This window comes from Anguilla rostrata, chromosome 5, assembly GCF_018555375.3.
Source record: "Anguilla rostrata isolate EN2019 chromosome 5, ASM1855537v3, whole genome shotgun sequence".
In the NCBI taxonomy this organism is placed as follows: Eukaryota; Metazoa; Chordata; class Actinopteri; order Anguilliformes; family Anguillidae; genus Anguilla; species Anguilla rostrata.
The window spans coordinates 49,866,387-49,880,341 of record NC_057937.1 but is presented as its reverse complement, the minus strand read 5'-3'; the positions used below and the strand labels follow the sequence as shown (position 1 = coordinate 49,880,341).

The 13,955-nt window shown below is 43.0% G+C and overlaps 1 protein-coding gene across 6 annotated transcripts in view; it reads right to left on the bottom strand.

The window, feature by feature from the left end:
• mrvi1 (murine retrovirus integration site 1 homolog) overlaps nucleotides 1-13,955 on the bottom strand; it is a 40,615-nt gene that overhangs the window by 13,310 nt on the left and 13,350 nt on the right. For 4 of the 6 annotated variants that reach the window (XM_064336881.1, XM_064336884.1, XM_064336885.1 and 1 more), the window contains exons 19-23: nucleotides 7,167-7,290; nucleotides 6,916-7,060; nucleotides 6,336-6,459; nucleotides 2,741-2,947; nucleotides 444-559 (exon numbers count right to left, since the gene is read on the bottom strand). In XM_064336881.1, the coding sequence (XP_064192951.1) occupies nucleotides 444-559; nucleotides 2,741-2,947; nucleotides 6,336-6,459; nucleotides 6,916-7,060; nucleotides 7,167-7,290 (716 nt within the window). The remainder of the gene's footprint in view (nucleotides 1-443; nucleotides 560-2,740; nucleotides 2,948-6,335; nucleotides 6,460-6,915; nucleotides 7,061-7,166; nucleotides 7,291-13,955) is intronic. The other 2 variants (XM_064336882.1, XM_064336886.1) reach the window with 1 other exon arrangement.

Genomic DNA, 13,955 nt, shown 5'->3' with positions numbered 1-13,955 from the left:
GAGGCTAGCATTACACAAGCTTGGTTTCTGTGAAATCAGTAAGCCAGTAAGTGTTCTTCTCAAATATTTACAGAAGTCATTAATCCTGCTTCCTTAAATACCACAGCCCTGGAACCATTTAAAATCTATCAATGTGAGGGGCATCAGCCAGTTTCAAAACAACCTGCTCATGCCGTGTATAAGCAGGCTTAGTCATAGTTCCCCAGAACCGATCAGTCTTCCTTAAGCAAAACATGTATTCAACCTGCACAGTTAAAGTCCTGTAACTGGCAAGGCTATGTTGTTTTTTTTTAAAAACTATAAAACAGTATAATTACATTACAAAAACTATGTTGGCCATTCCACTGAAGCTTTAATGGCAGTGTACTGTAACTGAATATATAGCAGAATAAAGGCAGCAAAATGAACAGCGCCATCCCCTCAGTTCAGCAGGATTAGCCTACCTGGCCTGCTCAAGGGGTCTGGGGTCTTGGTTGCCAAAATCATCTTGTCTTGGGAAGACAATAGACGGCGCAGGGAATGCCATGGTTACCGCTGTATTTCCAACAGGTGTGCACTGCTGACAAAACAAGGCAAAACACGCCGGTCAGAATTCCAACATTTCCATTTCTCAACCTGAATAAATACCAAAATACCATGTGTCATCTGTTACAGTAAAAAAAACTCCTGGACTTTGTATATACGACTACATGCAATGTACAGGCAAAGTATGCAACTAATGTACATGACTTAATGTGAAAAAATATTCTCTGGTGTGGGGAAATCAAAAGTCAAGTTTGTTTTCTTTTCTGGTAATGTTAGTCAGGGGTCAAAGGTCATGGAACAGAGACTCCAAGGAGTCGATTCCCTTTGAATGCCCAGATTTACTGTCATTTAAAGGAGCTGTGACTATGTGAGCACAGACGAAAAACATATTTTTTCAAAGCACTTTTTAGGAAAAATAAATAAATAGGGGTCGCTTGTGTTGCTGAAGTTATTTCAGGAGGCTACTGAGTATTCTCTGATCAGCCGGGGATCGAGGAGCTGCTACAAATATGTTCCAGCTGAGCAGTCTCCATTCCGTGCCGGCTCTTCCTCAAAAATGCCTCCGAACAGCCAGCGGAACAGAGGAACTTACATAAAACACACCGAATCTCTGTCTCACGTGAGACACTTGCAAAAAGGAAAAACTGGCAATGTATACATATGACATATGGCCAGACATATCTTCTGCTTCATTTATACGATTTCCAACAGACAAAGCTATCCAGTGTCTCAACAATTTAATACATTGTAAATAACACATTAAGTACGTTGCACATTTCTGTTTGAAAATATATCAATGCGCTTTTCATCGCGAAATATAAAAATACACTAAATCACAGTTCATTGACCTCATTCTCTCTGATGCATAGAATTGGAAGACCTTGTGCGATCTTGTGAGAGTAACTCATTTGAAAACCCTTTGATGTCTCTTGGCAAAGCCTATTCTTTCAGCCAGATAAAGCACATACTACTTTGACCTACCTAGCCAGTTACTTGACAGTGTTGTACTCTTTTACCCAGGATATGCTAAAGCTCCTCTATCAGTGCATCTGAGAGGTGTGCCGGACTGAGCTGTTTGACATGAAAAGGCTCTTAAAACGTACTTTAGGGCAGACCACAATGTGAATGCTCACATTGTTCAATAAACATTTCAGGCAGGATTAATGGAGGTATGGCAAGGAGAAATCTGAGGAGAGGCCACCCCGTAAACGTGGAGCCAGGACCTCAGGTGAGAGTGGATGCGCTGTCCGAAGCGGCCCTGACCACGACGACGGCACTACCGCTTGCATGCATGTGCGCTGACGTAACAAGGACAGGCAAGATCACAATGCCATTACGCTAACTTTATCTAAAAGATCACATTTTAAGCAGTTCTTTGAGTAAACAGGCAATTGGATTTACTAAGCTCCACAGAACAAAATGTTCAGTGCTAAATAAATTGTTATAGAGGATGCTTTACTCTGCTAGGACACATTTTATTACTTTTGAAGTTAAATGACCTCGGGTAGAATTGAATTAATACTCAACATTCTGCAGTGCAAGAGACTTCCCAGATGGAAAGAAGATAACAGTAATGAATATAAGAGCTTCCTGTGGGTTGCCCCTGCCAAAGTTCTGCTCAGAGAGCATTAAAGGCGCCAGTATACTCAAAACTAAACCAAACTTTTTGTTCGAAACGATGCGTTTTGAACAAGAGATGAAGAAGAAGATGCAGTTTTGAGTTTCTATGGCGCGGTGTTCCCACTTTATTTTCCCGTTCATCTCATCACTGTACTGTCCTGTCATAGTAGGTCATGTCTAGATGGGATACAGAAGATTTCAGGAAGTGGTGTCTTATCCCACAGATTTGCTGTGACATAAGAATTCAAATTTTTTTTCAAATCAATTGTAAAGCGCTTTGGATAAAAGTGCTATATAAATGCAGTCCATTTACCATTTACCAAAACAAAGAACATGGAGTCCATATTGAAAATACCAACAGCAGTGTTCTACGTTATGTTCACCGGTGGTTCTTTTTCGTACGTCTTTTGGTGTATACTGCCTTCTTGAGTGGGGCGTCCGTTTCCTGCATAAAGGCTGCTACGCTTGCAAGCCTAGACGCTGCTTTAGGCTCACTTGTGGTGAATGTCGCAACAGAGTGAAAATGGCTGTGTATGAACTGAGATGAGAGGAGAGTAAAGGAGAGTAGGATGTAAGTGAAAGGTACACCACTCACAGTGATAGGTGAGCTGTTGGCACTGTCGAGGTCTTCAGGAGAGTCTTCCTCTTCCTCAGGGAGGGTGGGCATGGTGGGCGGTCGACGAAAGACAGATTTGGCCTGGGTGGCAATGAAAGGGGCGGGGCTCCGGGTTGGGATACCTGCCTGAGTCAGCAAATCGCGCTCTCTTAGGGTGGCACACTGTTCAATGGGGTCTTCTTCTGCCTAGAACAACAGCACACACACACAAACACACACACACACACACACACACACACACACACACATTCTTAAGTCGTCACTTAAGGAGACAGGTGATACTTTGTATCTGGCTACTGACACATCTGCCTATGAATGGCTGTAATGCAGGTTATTCAGACTGTCTGCAGGGTTGGATTGTATAATCTGATTTCCTCCATGTTCCAGCTCCTTATCTCTTTCACTGCTCATGGGGCTAAGAGGACAACATTTATTAATTACAATCTCTTCATCTGGCAGATGCTCTTGGGCCTGTGAATGAGTCACAGGCCCAATATTGCTTGACACATTGAACACCACACATGCACCAGGAGGAATATGAACAACACTAAAACAGGCATAGAGCAGCCACAGTTACTATGCAGCTGATGCAGCCAGACTGCAGACACCATAAGCCCTCAGGTAGTAAAAAGAAAACTTTTTTTCTGGTGCAGCAAGAAAAAAAAAAAGATGACTTCAGTGAAGAAGAAGAAAATGACTCAACAGCAAGAGCCAATAATCAATTAGGAAGGATCAAAGCAGGGGATAACAACACCAGGTACACAAAACGCCACCAGGCTCAGGACTGCAACTGTAATAAAGAAGATTCCAGACACGTGGCCCCTGATAGTCACACTAACACAAACTCCATTGATTAAATCAAAATGCACTTAAGAAAGAGACCCATAGATGATCAGCCAGACTCCTGCAGTCATGGCAAGGTAGGCCTTGTATTGCTGGAACAGTTTTATGAGTAAGAGATTCTGAACCTGTGCTGGCTTACAGTCCTTCAGTCCTGGTTCTTAGGTCATTGTCGGTAGAGGACTGAGGTTCTACAATGTCATGTCTAAGCCTGCCCACCAGTGTACTTCCACACCAAATCATGTTTGGCAGAAGAAAACAAAAGAAAAAATGGTCACAACTTTCCACATGGAACATATCCCTAAAGACGTCCTGAATACAGGTTTAATTAACATGTATATAACATCTTCAAAAATCATTCATATGGCATGATGTTATAATACATGTAATAAACACTCTCAAATGTGAATTAACATTTCATGTCATTTGATTTCAGGTCAATCCTCAGATGATAATCCCGGCTCAACATAAACATGATTACACATATTAATGAAGATGCTGTGCAGGGGTAACGAAGGCTTACGCACGATTCAGGAATGCTTGAATGAAAGCACTGCACCGGGCATTTTGCTCAAGCTCTTTTGGCTACAGAAAAGGGGTCAACAGCTCTGTGACCTTCAGCCTGAAACTATTTGGCCAAGCAGACCTGACAAACAGACCTCTCCTAAAAATGGCGGGGGAATAAGTGGGGTTAGGCTGGGAGACTGTGAATATGTTTTTCCATCAGCTAAATTTAGGCTTATTTGATTGGAATGCGTAGACGTAAGCTACTCCTCGCTCGCACAGAATCTGAACAAAATTAGCCACTGCCTCAGCCTATGAAAGACAGAGGAGGAAGATGAGAATCTAAAGATGAGGTAATGCTGTAAAATCCAAAGGCGGGATGAATGATTCTCCTACGGCATGGATACTGTCACTACAGCTATGCTACACAGATCCAAGGTAGCTAAACTCAAGTGACATGCAGGGAAAAGTAGGTATCATTTTTTTGCAACAAATCCACTTGCAGTATATTTAGACCATGAAAAAAAATCCACAATGCAATGTAGATTAAGGAAAAGGAACATTCAACACAACATTTCTTTGTAAAGAATAAAGAGAAACATCTCTTTTTGAATGCACGTTTGCCTGTAGAGTTCCACACCACATTCGATGGAACTGTAAAAAGCACAAGAGATCTGGGACACTTTTGTACCTAGGTGGGTGGTCTCAGACTATGGTGAAAAAAAATCTGTTGGAATTGGACAGCCAACATTACGTAATCACATCATAGGTCATGGGATGGGGGGGGGGTCCCCAGGGTATTTAACCAGCAACTGACATTGCTAGTATGCCGACATTTACATTTGGAATTATATTTTTTCTTTATATAACATTGTGTCACATCCGCAGTGTTGTATATAAAAGCAGGCTACCCTGGCTGAATTCAAGGTACTGTGTATTGAGGCTGTAAAATTTCAATTTAAAAAAAATGTCTTTAATCTGTCCTGCGTATCATGAGAAAGCATTGACATTTGCCCTTTGCTTTGAGATAATGGAAGATTTACCTTTTATCTGTAGCCTATACCTGATTGATTTGGCTAAATTCAACTCCATTTTTGTGTTTTAGCTCACCACATTCTCTAACTTGTTGACAAGAAACAGAATTCTACAATTTGTGACAATTAAGAGAAAACTGAGATTACTAGCCAACCGATTATTCAGATAATCGAAAACTGGTATTCTGGAAATAACAGGAAATGTGTCCATGTCACATCTGTGCCTTTTGCATGAGCAAAAATTTTTTTATTTTTTTTTGCAAAAGACAGACCCAAAACCAGGAAGGAAGGCAGGACTACAGAGAGAATGGATGCTTCCAGTGTAGACTCCAATAAATTATGGTTGTTATCTTATATGTAAAAACACTATCACAAAAACGTCATAAGCAGCTATACACGGTGGAGGGGATATACTTGGATTTCGACAAAGATCTGTTTGGTATTCGGTCTACCCTTTTTAATCTTTAATGTATGCCAGATAGAATGTTTGTACAACTCCAGAAAGAGATGGGTAACAGACACACTGGGAAAGTGTCACCATATCTCCCATAGTGTAAATAATCCCCCTGATGGAGAACCGGTCTTATCAGGCAAGTCATCATTGAAAAACACAACTTGGTATGGGGGGGTGGGGGGGCTGTGCGCTCACTGGAATCTCCTTCCGCTGATGTAATCATCACTACTGCTGCCTGTTTTCCAGGCCCCCCTCCCCACCCCCTCACCTTTCTTCCATTCCATTCCTATCCCTCTGTGAGACCCCCCCCCCCCTCAGTCCCTCCTTGTATTTGTCATTGTATTGCTCTCATACAATCACAATCAAGGTAATTTTTTAACAATGCCTGTCCACTTTTTTCTTTTGCTCCCTGATTTTATCTGGATGATAATAATGATGATGATGGTGATGATGACTACAATGATTATTACTTATATTATTTAATATGCTGTATTTTTTATAATGGCTTCCTGCCTACATTAAAACTACAAAAAACATTCCCTGGTCTAAGAAAAACCTAAATCTAAACAGTTTCTACTGCAAATATTTAAAACATTCCATGTTCCGTTCCATGTGCTTCCATGTTCTTTTACTGCCAACATTTTGCAAGGAATGGCTTCTAAGAAGGCAGTATTTCTGGGTGAACAGGCTGGTCCTTGGGTTTACAATGCATACAGCATGAGCATGCAGTATGTGGACTCACCGTCAGTACCACAGCAGCAGTGGGGTTCTCAGTCAGCACGGCCTGGCTCCTCCCATCGTCTACTGGCTCTGACTGACAGCTGTCATTGCAGGCTGGAACCTCTGATCTTGGACCAGTCAGATTCCTGGATAGTATTCAGTTAAAGACATTCACAGGACAATAAAACATAAAAAAACGTAAGTTAGAGAAAGTCCAGCAGGATTACGATGCATACATGTGTAAGAATGACTGAAAGCTTCTTCAGCAGAGCCATTTCCTGACACAGCAGACGTGTGAGAAGTCTGAGTGTTAAAGGCACAACTTCAGCAGTGCGCAGACACTGAAGCGCTCCGGACCAGTAGGAGTGCTGCTAGCCGCGGAGTGCTGGGCCAGGCGCGGGACGATGTAAACACAGAGCTTTCTGCACAGTTTCAGATTGCGCCGAGCCCACTGTGTGTGTGTGAGAAAATGGCTCCCTCTTATAAACACTGGAGATTCCTGTCTGGTGAACGCTGAAAGAATGTGCGCGTGTGTGTATGAATGTGACTGTCAATGTGAACGTCGGCGTGATTGTGGAAATCAACGTGAATGTGAACGTTACCCTGTTGTGTGCTCGGGGGTGTGGCTCTCCGGAGCATTCTTCTGATCGGACGCAGGGCGTGTCTCCAGGTGTTGCTTTCCTGGTGCCGGGTTGGTGGTGTCCTGGGCCCAGGTTTCCAAGAGCGCTGTCTGTGTCCTTGCAGGTGCTGAGAATAGAAGATAGAACGCATTGAGACATGGTAGCTGGGGTTAATGAGACTAACGATGTAGGGCTAATGCATGTGTGTATCTTGGCTGTAAAGTTTTCATTACCTAACACATGAGGTCCTGTGCTGTCATTGTCTGTGCTGTTTGGCTGTGATTCGCTGCTGCCAGACAGGACCTGGGCTTGCGTTGGCGTGTCAGTAAGGCAAGATGTCCCAGAGGTGCTATCGTCCTGACCAAAAGAAAAACAGCATATTAATCTCCCATTATATAAGCCATGGACCAAGATAAGTTACAAGAGAGTGTTACACAGTTGCTTTCGCCATCACCATACAAGTACCAGCTTGTCTTTACAGAGGCGTCTTTTAGCTGATGAGAGGGGAACCGCCAGGTAGGGTGATATGACAGTCAGAACGGCATCCATAAATGGCCATATTTTATAGACAGAGTTTCCTCGTGCCTCGCAGGTAGAGGGAGCGCAATGGCCAATTCTTACCAGAAGATACAGACACCACCATAAAAGGCCTTTGTTGAGTAAGATCTCTCATTTTATTTGAGGCACATTCAGTGGAATTCAGATCCTGTGGGCTTAGTGAACCAGGATGCAGAGACCGTCATGCAGAGACCACAGAAACCGCTTGAAAAATGTTCTGCTTACCACTATTCTTTCTTTACATAAAACTTGACATAATGTAACACTACTGTGACTATTGATATTACTACCCCCGCTACTACTAAATAATAACAATCATCATCATCATCATCATCATCATCGTCCATACGATCATATGCATTAGTTTAATGCCATTGGTTAAAGAGGGGTAGTCCCCATTACCAAATAAGGAAAGTAACCCCCTTACCAAAATTAGGCTTAGACCAGCAAAAACGATATATGCTAATAATAGTCTTGGGGAGACATTTGACTACATTGGACAGCAAGTTTCTGAAAGGCTTTGGTTTTGGCAGGATAACCCAATACTGTAGCCAGGAGCATAGATGGCTGAATTTTACCAGGGGACTTTGTAAAAAGAGTTCACCAGTTTACACGCTGTGTCTGTATTATGGTCTTTTTGAAATATGTATTCCATAGCCATAAAAAGTTAACCCAAACTTTCCAGAAGTCCTCAGTAATATTATTATTTTAAAAGGTATAAAACTTATTTATAGTGTTTATCTCCAGTGGTCACTACAATTCACTGTACTGACACTTGTGGAGACAGGACTAGGATCTACAGTAAACTCATGGGATCACACCTGATCACACGACTGGGGCAAACCACAGCAGTAACTGACATTTTCAGGGGAGAACATAAGCACTTCAAAGCCAATCAGAGAAATCACACCCCTCCACTTCCTGTTCATCATCATGGGATACATGAAGACCAGATTACACACATTGCAATATCACAAGGCTACCAGAAAATCTACCAGAAATTTAAGAGGTCACTTACATATACTTTGCAGTTGTGTGTGATTCTAATCTTGGGATTGCTGTCAAGGTAACAGGCTCCACCCACTCTGTACTTCAGGATCTTCAGAATGCAGCCCATCTACAGGCATCGCGCCCACAAGCAGACTCACCTCAGCCAACCCAGGGCTGTTCTGCTTTTCTATCCAATTCAGGACATGACCAACGGAATCCCAATGGGTTGTTTTCCTGCAATCCCTTTCCATTAATTATATCATTCAGAAGGGGGGGGGGGGTCTGAATACCCCTCCTTTTCAGAATGAACATTTACAAGGTTTGGATATTTATATCCCTGAGAGGAGTGTTTAGGAAGCTTCGCCTTCTTGCTACGTCACAGACAGGGATCCACTCGCCATCACCCACATGGTGCTAAATCAGGCCTCATGCATGGCCTGGCACTGCCTGGCACAGAACAATAATGGCCAAGGATATGAATAGGATACGGATGTCCACTCTGCCATATTCAGCCCTAGACAAAGGCCAGGCCAGCAAATCCCCTGCAATTATATGAGCCACAATCAACTGGCAATCCTTTACTGCCCCTTATGACTACTTCTCTTGCAAACATGTTCCTTTTCTCCCTTATTCTCTCATTGTGGATTCTCCAGTCAGCCGGACAACCCCGAGTGTGTATCTGAGAATTGCAGAAGAGGGACAACTCTCCCATATGCACCTGATAAGCAGGGTTGGGCAGTGATATGCAGCAGTAGAGTAGAGATATTCAGCAGTAATTTCAGGCACACAGGCCTTGTACACAAATCTTAGTCCTGGTGGGAAAGAGCCAATCACTCTTAATCTTCACAGTAAAGACACAGCCTAGGCTTGAACCTGTGATGTCTGGGCTACAAGGCCTTGCCTTGAGCATGTGGTAAGCACAGCACACGCACTGTCAGACTGCCACTTGGCTGTACAGACAGAACAACACATGAGCCCCATGAAAACTTTTAATAATTAAAATATAAAAGAAATACTGTATGAATGAAAAGAGAAAGAAGACAGTTAAAAATGAAAGCAGTACTAAAAGAAATACAAAGGAAAAAATAATCTGTACACATAAACATGGTCACGGCATTGCTGTGTTATAAACATTCTGATGAGTGTTGCTAGTGTGTTGTAGAACTGCTGAGAAATGAGTATGGAAAGAGACTAGCCACTGTCCTGCATTCAAACGCACCTGAAAACCCGCTCTGTACAGGTCAGGCACAGGGTAAGCAGAACAGCTGTATCAAACAGATACACAGCGAACTGCGACAACCAGACATGTTGCAGTATAATTGAATCACCCAGATTGTTTCCTGTTGGGCAAATACATTAGGGAAGCTGTGTGGGAGACTACTCTTTTGCTAGAGCTATTTTAAGCATTCTGGCATTTCATCAAATGTGGGGGTCAGCTCACAGAGGAGAACAAATCCGGAGGGGACGGCGGGTGACCCCATCGCCGCTGGAGGGGCCGAGGGTTCATTCACGACAAAGCCTTTGCATTTTCATGAGAAAGTGATCGCTCTAGCCTCTTGCATCCCCCCCCCACTACTTTGCCCCTTTACTCTGTTATGTAAGCGCTTCCGTGGCTAGTCAGAGTTGTTTAAAATTTGGTTGTATGAAGCACAGAGCGTACAGAACAGAGCTGGAGAGTGGCATTTATACTGCCCCTGTGTGAGACAACAGGATGGAGAGAGTGTGAGAAGGGTGAGAGAGAGGTCGGAGATGGAGGAGAGATGATAGAGACAGAGCCGGAAGACCTTTTCACAAAGAAGCTTTGCCGTCATAAAAAACAATATCAGTGCGATACGTCAATAGTCAAATAGTTTCCCTTCACAGGAGAGCTGTGAACAGGTATCAGGAGGCAGGAAAAACTTCACAATCCTACACATAATATCCTGTTGCAGAAGAATGGCTGCTTATTTTACAATCGGTACAAATGCTTGACAAAAAATTGGCTTTTGGTGTACGAAGCAGTATTACAGCTCAGTGTATCCTGGGCTACAAATGAATAACTAACCCTTTGACACTTGTACACAGATATAATGGCCTTCAAGGTGATAACACAGCCCACACACACACACACACAAACACACACACACTTGGGACTCAATCAACATTTCATCCGTGAGCTGGGATAAAAATAACAGCAGTGAATAACCCACCCACCCTCTCCACCAAACCCTAATTACCCTACCTGAAGCTCTGGTGAGGGTGTATGGCACACCTGCCCTGCAGTGTCACAGTGTTCCTATATTCCACTGGTTGGGAGATTTCCACCAAAAGCCCAAATGAACCAGAGTCCCTTTTCTCCCTTTTCTCCTCTCCTTCTTTTCCTTTTTTTCCCCTCTCTCCTCCGCCTGCCTCCCCTTCACTCCTGGGAGCTTTTACCATTTAAGGGCAACGTTTCATCAGGCTGTGCTGCTGCTCTCCATGCTCACAGTCCCCGGCTTGCCTCGCGCCCGGAGAAGAGTGATCACGTCCTCTGAGATCCCCCCTTCCCTGTAAATCCCTCTTTTCTCCCCTTGTTCTCCCCCCACACCCCCTCCCATTTCCTATTTGTGTCTGGCAGTTATTCTGAGGTTTCCTGGGCCCAAGACCGCTGCTCTGTTGGGTGGTGGGGTGGGGTGGGGGGTGTTTTTACGATTGAGAGGAGCTTCTTAGGATCTCCTGCCCATCCGTCATGAGGGTTGGCCCCGACCTCAGCCATCTCGACACGGCACGTAAACATTCTCCCTGAGCCCCATAACTCCAAAGACCACTTCTTCACTCTGACTTATGCACAGCTCCTCAGGCAGGCCATGGCTAACACTACACGGTCCCAAATCTGGAGCCTAGGAACTACTTAATGAGAACATACATTTTCTATGACCCACTTCTTATTAAGTTGCAGATGAGTATGCATTTAAATGTTTTAATTCTGTCAAATCAAACGCATGTATAAAGCATCTGTTTCATTTGAGGGATGTGGATGCTAACGCAATGTGTACAATATAAAGTATGCTGTTTATTTTCATATTAATGGCGTAACTCAGCTCAGCTCTCTCCAAACACCAAGGGGTCCCACCAGTTTTTAAACGACTGGCTTATGTCATGCAAGTCGAATAACTGACAAAGTTATGTGTGAAATATGGCAGTTGTTCATTACTAATAAGCCATTTGTCTTCGTACAGAAATAAACTGAATCAACTTGCATGGAATTAGTCAGGCTGTGACCAATCTGGAGTCTGATGTTTATGTTAGTCAAGGATGAGGGAACTGGTGATGACCCCTACCTACTCTCAAGGCATGTGGAGACACACTTGTGTACAATTGCTTTTGTCCAAGCAGATGTGACACACACAAATCTACTCTCATATGACCTTTGACCTGACAGTCCACATATATCTGAAAGTGCATGACTGTTCATAAGAGTGTAGCTGTAGGATCTCACCAAGCTAACGAGTGCTAAACATATGGACACTAGCAAATGTACCTGAAAAGACATCCTTGGAAAAAACATTAATGCTCACAGCCCAAGTTTCGAACATTTGTGTGTATTATAAGACATAAAAATAATGGAGAGTTTGGTGACATTTTGAGTCTGGTCCTCTGAATTTCAGTAATGGAAGATTATTTTAAAATGTTTTGCAATGTCCTGATTTTTAACATCAGAATTGGGACAACAAAAAATAAAAGACTGTTGCAAGACAATTGCAAAGGACAACCAACTGATGACAATAGGGACAAATCAGACCACATCATCTATGTCTTCCCTATGACAAATTTTGTAGACAAATACAACATAAATAAGGTCACCCCCAGTTTATAAACTCAGTTTACTGTTTACTGTGAAATGTGTACTACCAGGAAAATGTCTTGCTATATCACGCTTCTCTTTTATTTCGACAGGAAGTATCTTCACGCTCCGACCACACCAAAAGCTAAAAACAAAACTTCACACCAGCCATCCTTCACTTTGCGCCCGTGCCGGTGTTGAAAATGGACTGACAGCTCAGTGCTAACCCTGAAGATTAAAGCTAATCCACATTCTGGGTGTTCAGTGCCCAGATCGGATTGAGGTAACGAGCACCAGCCGTGCCAAAAAAAAAAAAAAAAAAAATGCCAGCGATTTCTTTCTAATTTATCTTCACTGCATCAAAAGAGATATTAGATTCCCAGTTGCAGGTTTCGAGCATCTGCATATATTGGGATTGGGATTGGGATGGCAGGTATGCCATCACGCCAAGTTACGCCTTGGCCGGGGCATGCCCCATACCTATACAGCACCGAGAGTTTGACACTTTTCAGGGTTCCCCACAGAAATAACCACAACAGCCACAGACACTCAGCCCTTAAAAACATTCAATTCTGTACATTCTGACCCCATTTCAACAGACAGATTTCATAAACAACTTTCACATGTCCACACAATAAAGCCCCAAACTAAGGGGATTTTGCTAATGACATTTCGCGCATTGCATAGCTATGTCATGGTGCTGCACTAACAAAGTCACAGACTGGTAAACCTCCGGTTGAAGGATTGAATCCCGCCTCGCCCTCAGGCAGATAATTTTCTCTTTTACACTAACGTTTTCTTACGCTTTTATATTTTCTTTACCAAAACTCACTCACAGCCACTCATATGCATTTCATGACGGCAAATGTATTCCTTTTATTAAAAAGTTACACCAGTTCACCACTGTGCCATTTCTACTAACTATATTTCTTCACTTGGCTACCGTACAAAACCTTCTTATCAGCAAACGCCACGTTTCTACATTCATGTTACCTCGCCCTGTTCTCTATCTAGCTACATACAAACAATTACTACGTATGTACGTTCTGCAACTCCCCATTAAAACATTACATTTAAAACCATGAGTCACTCATAAGTATAACAACTAGTACTGAACATGAGAAAAGCACATTAGTGCAATAGATGTCACATGTTACTTAACCCTCCACTTTAACAGCTAATGCTTTATACCGACTGTTACATATACCCTTCCATAAAGAAACTAAGCTCGCTCATGGTCACTTTATTTACTCCGCACTATAGTCTGTGATCATGCCAACCTTCACCTACATGCCCATTCTGCTAAAAACATATTGTTTCAACTACGCTATTTCATCATTTCATCCTAATTTCTCTCACACTGTTGTTATTTTCTCATATGCAAAGCCTACTGGGACATATGCGTCTGCTCCTATTCTCCACTATCAAGTTTTCCGGTTCTAGCTTAGCAAAACAGCGAACAGGATTCCCACCTGCAGATAAGCCTATCAAAATGCCTTACAAACCTTACAAACACTAAAAGTGCACCTCCACGAAATAATAGACAATGGAGCAGGACAGCAGGGTACACAAGCTGCGACCTAGGCAGCTCTAATTCTGCGGGCTTGCTGATTCTTTTCTCAATCAAGGCTTGTTGGATGGCCGTCAAATCCGTGAGTACATACACTGGCCA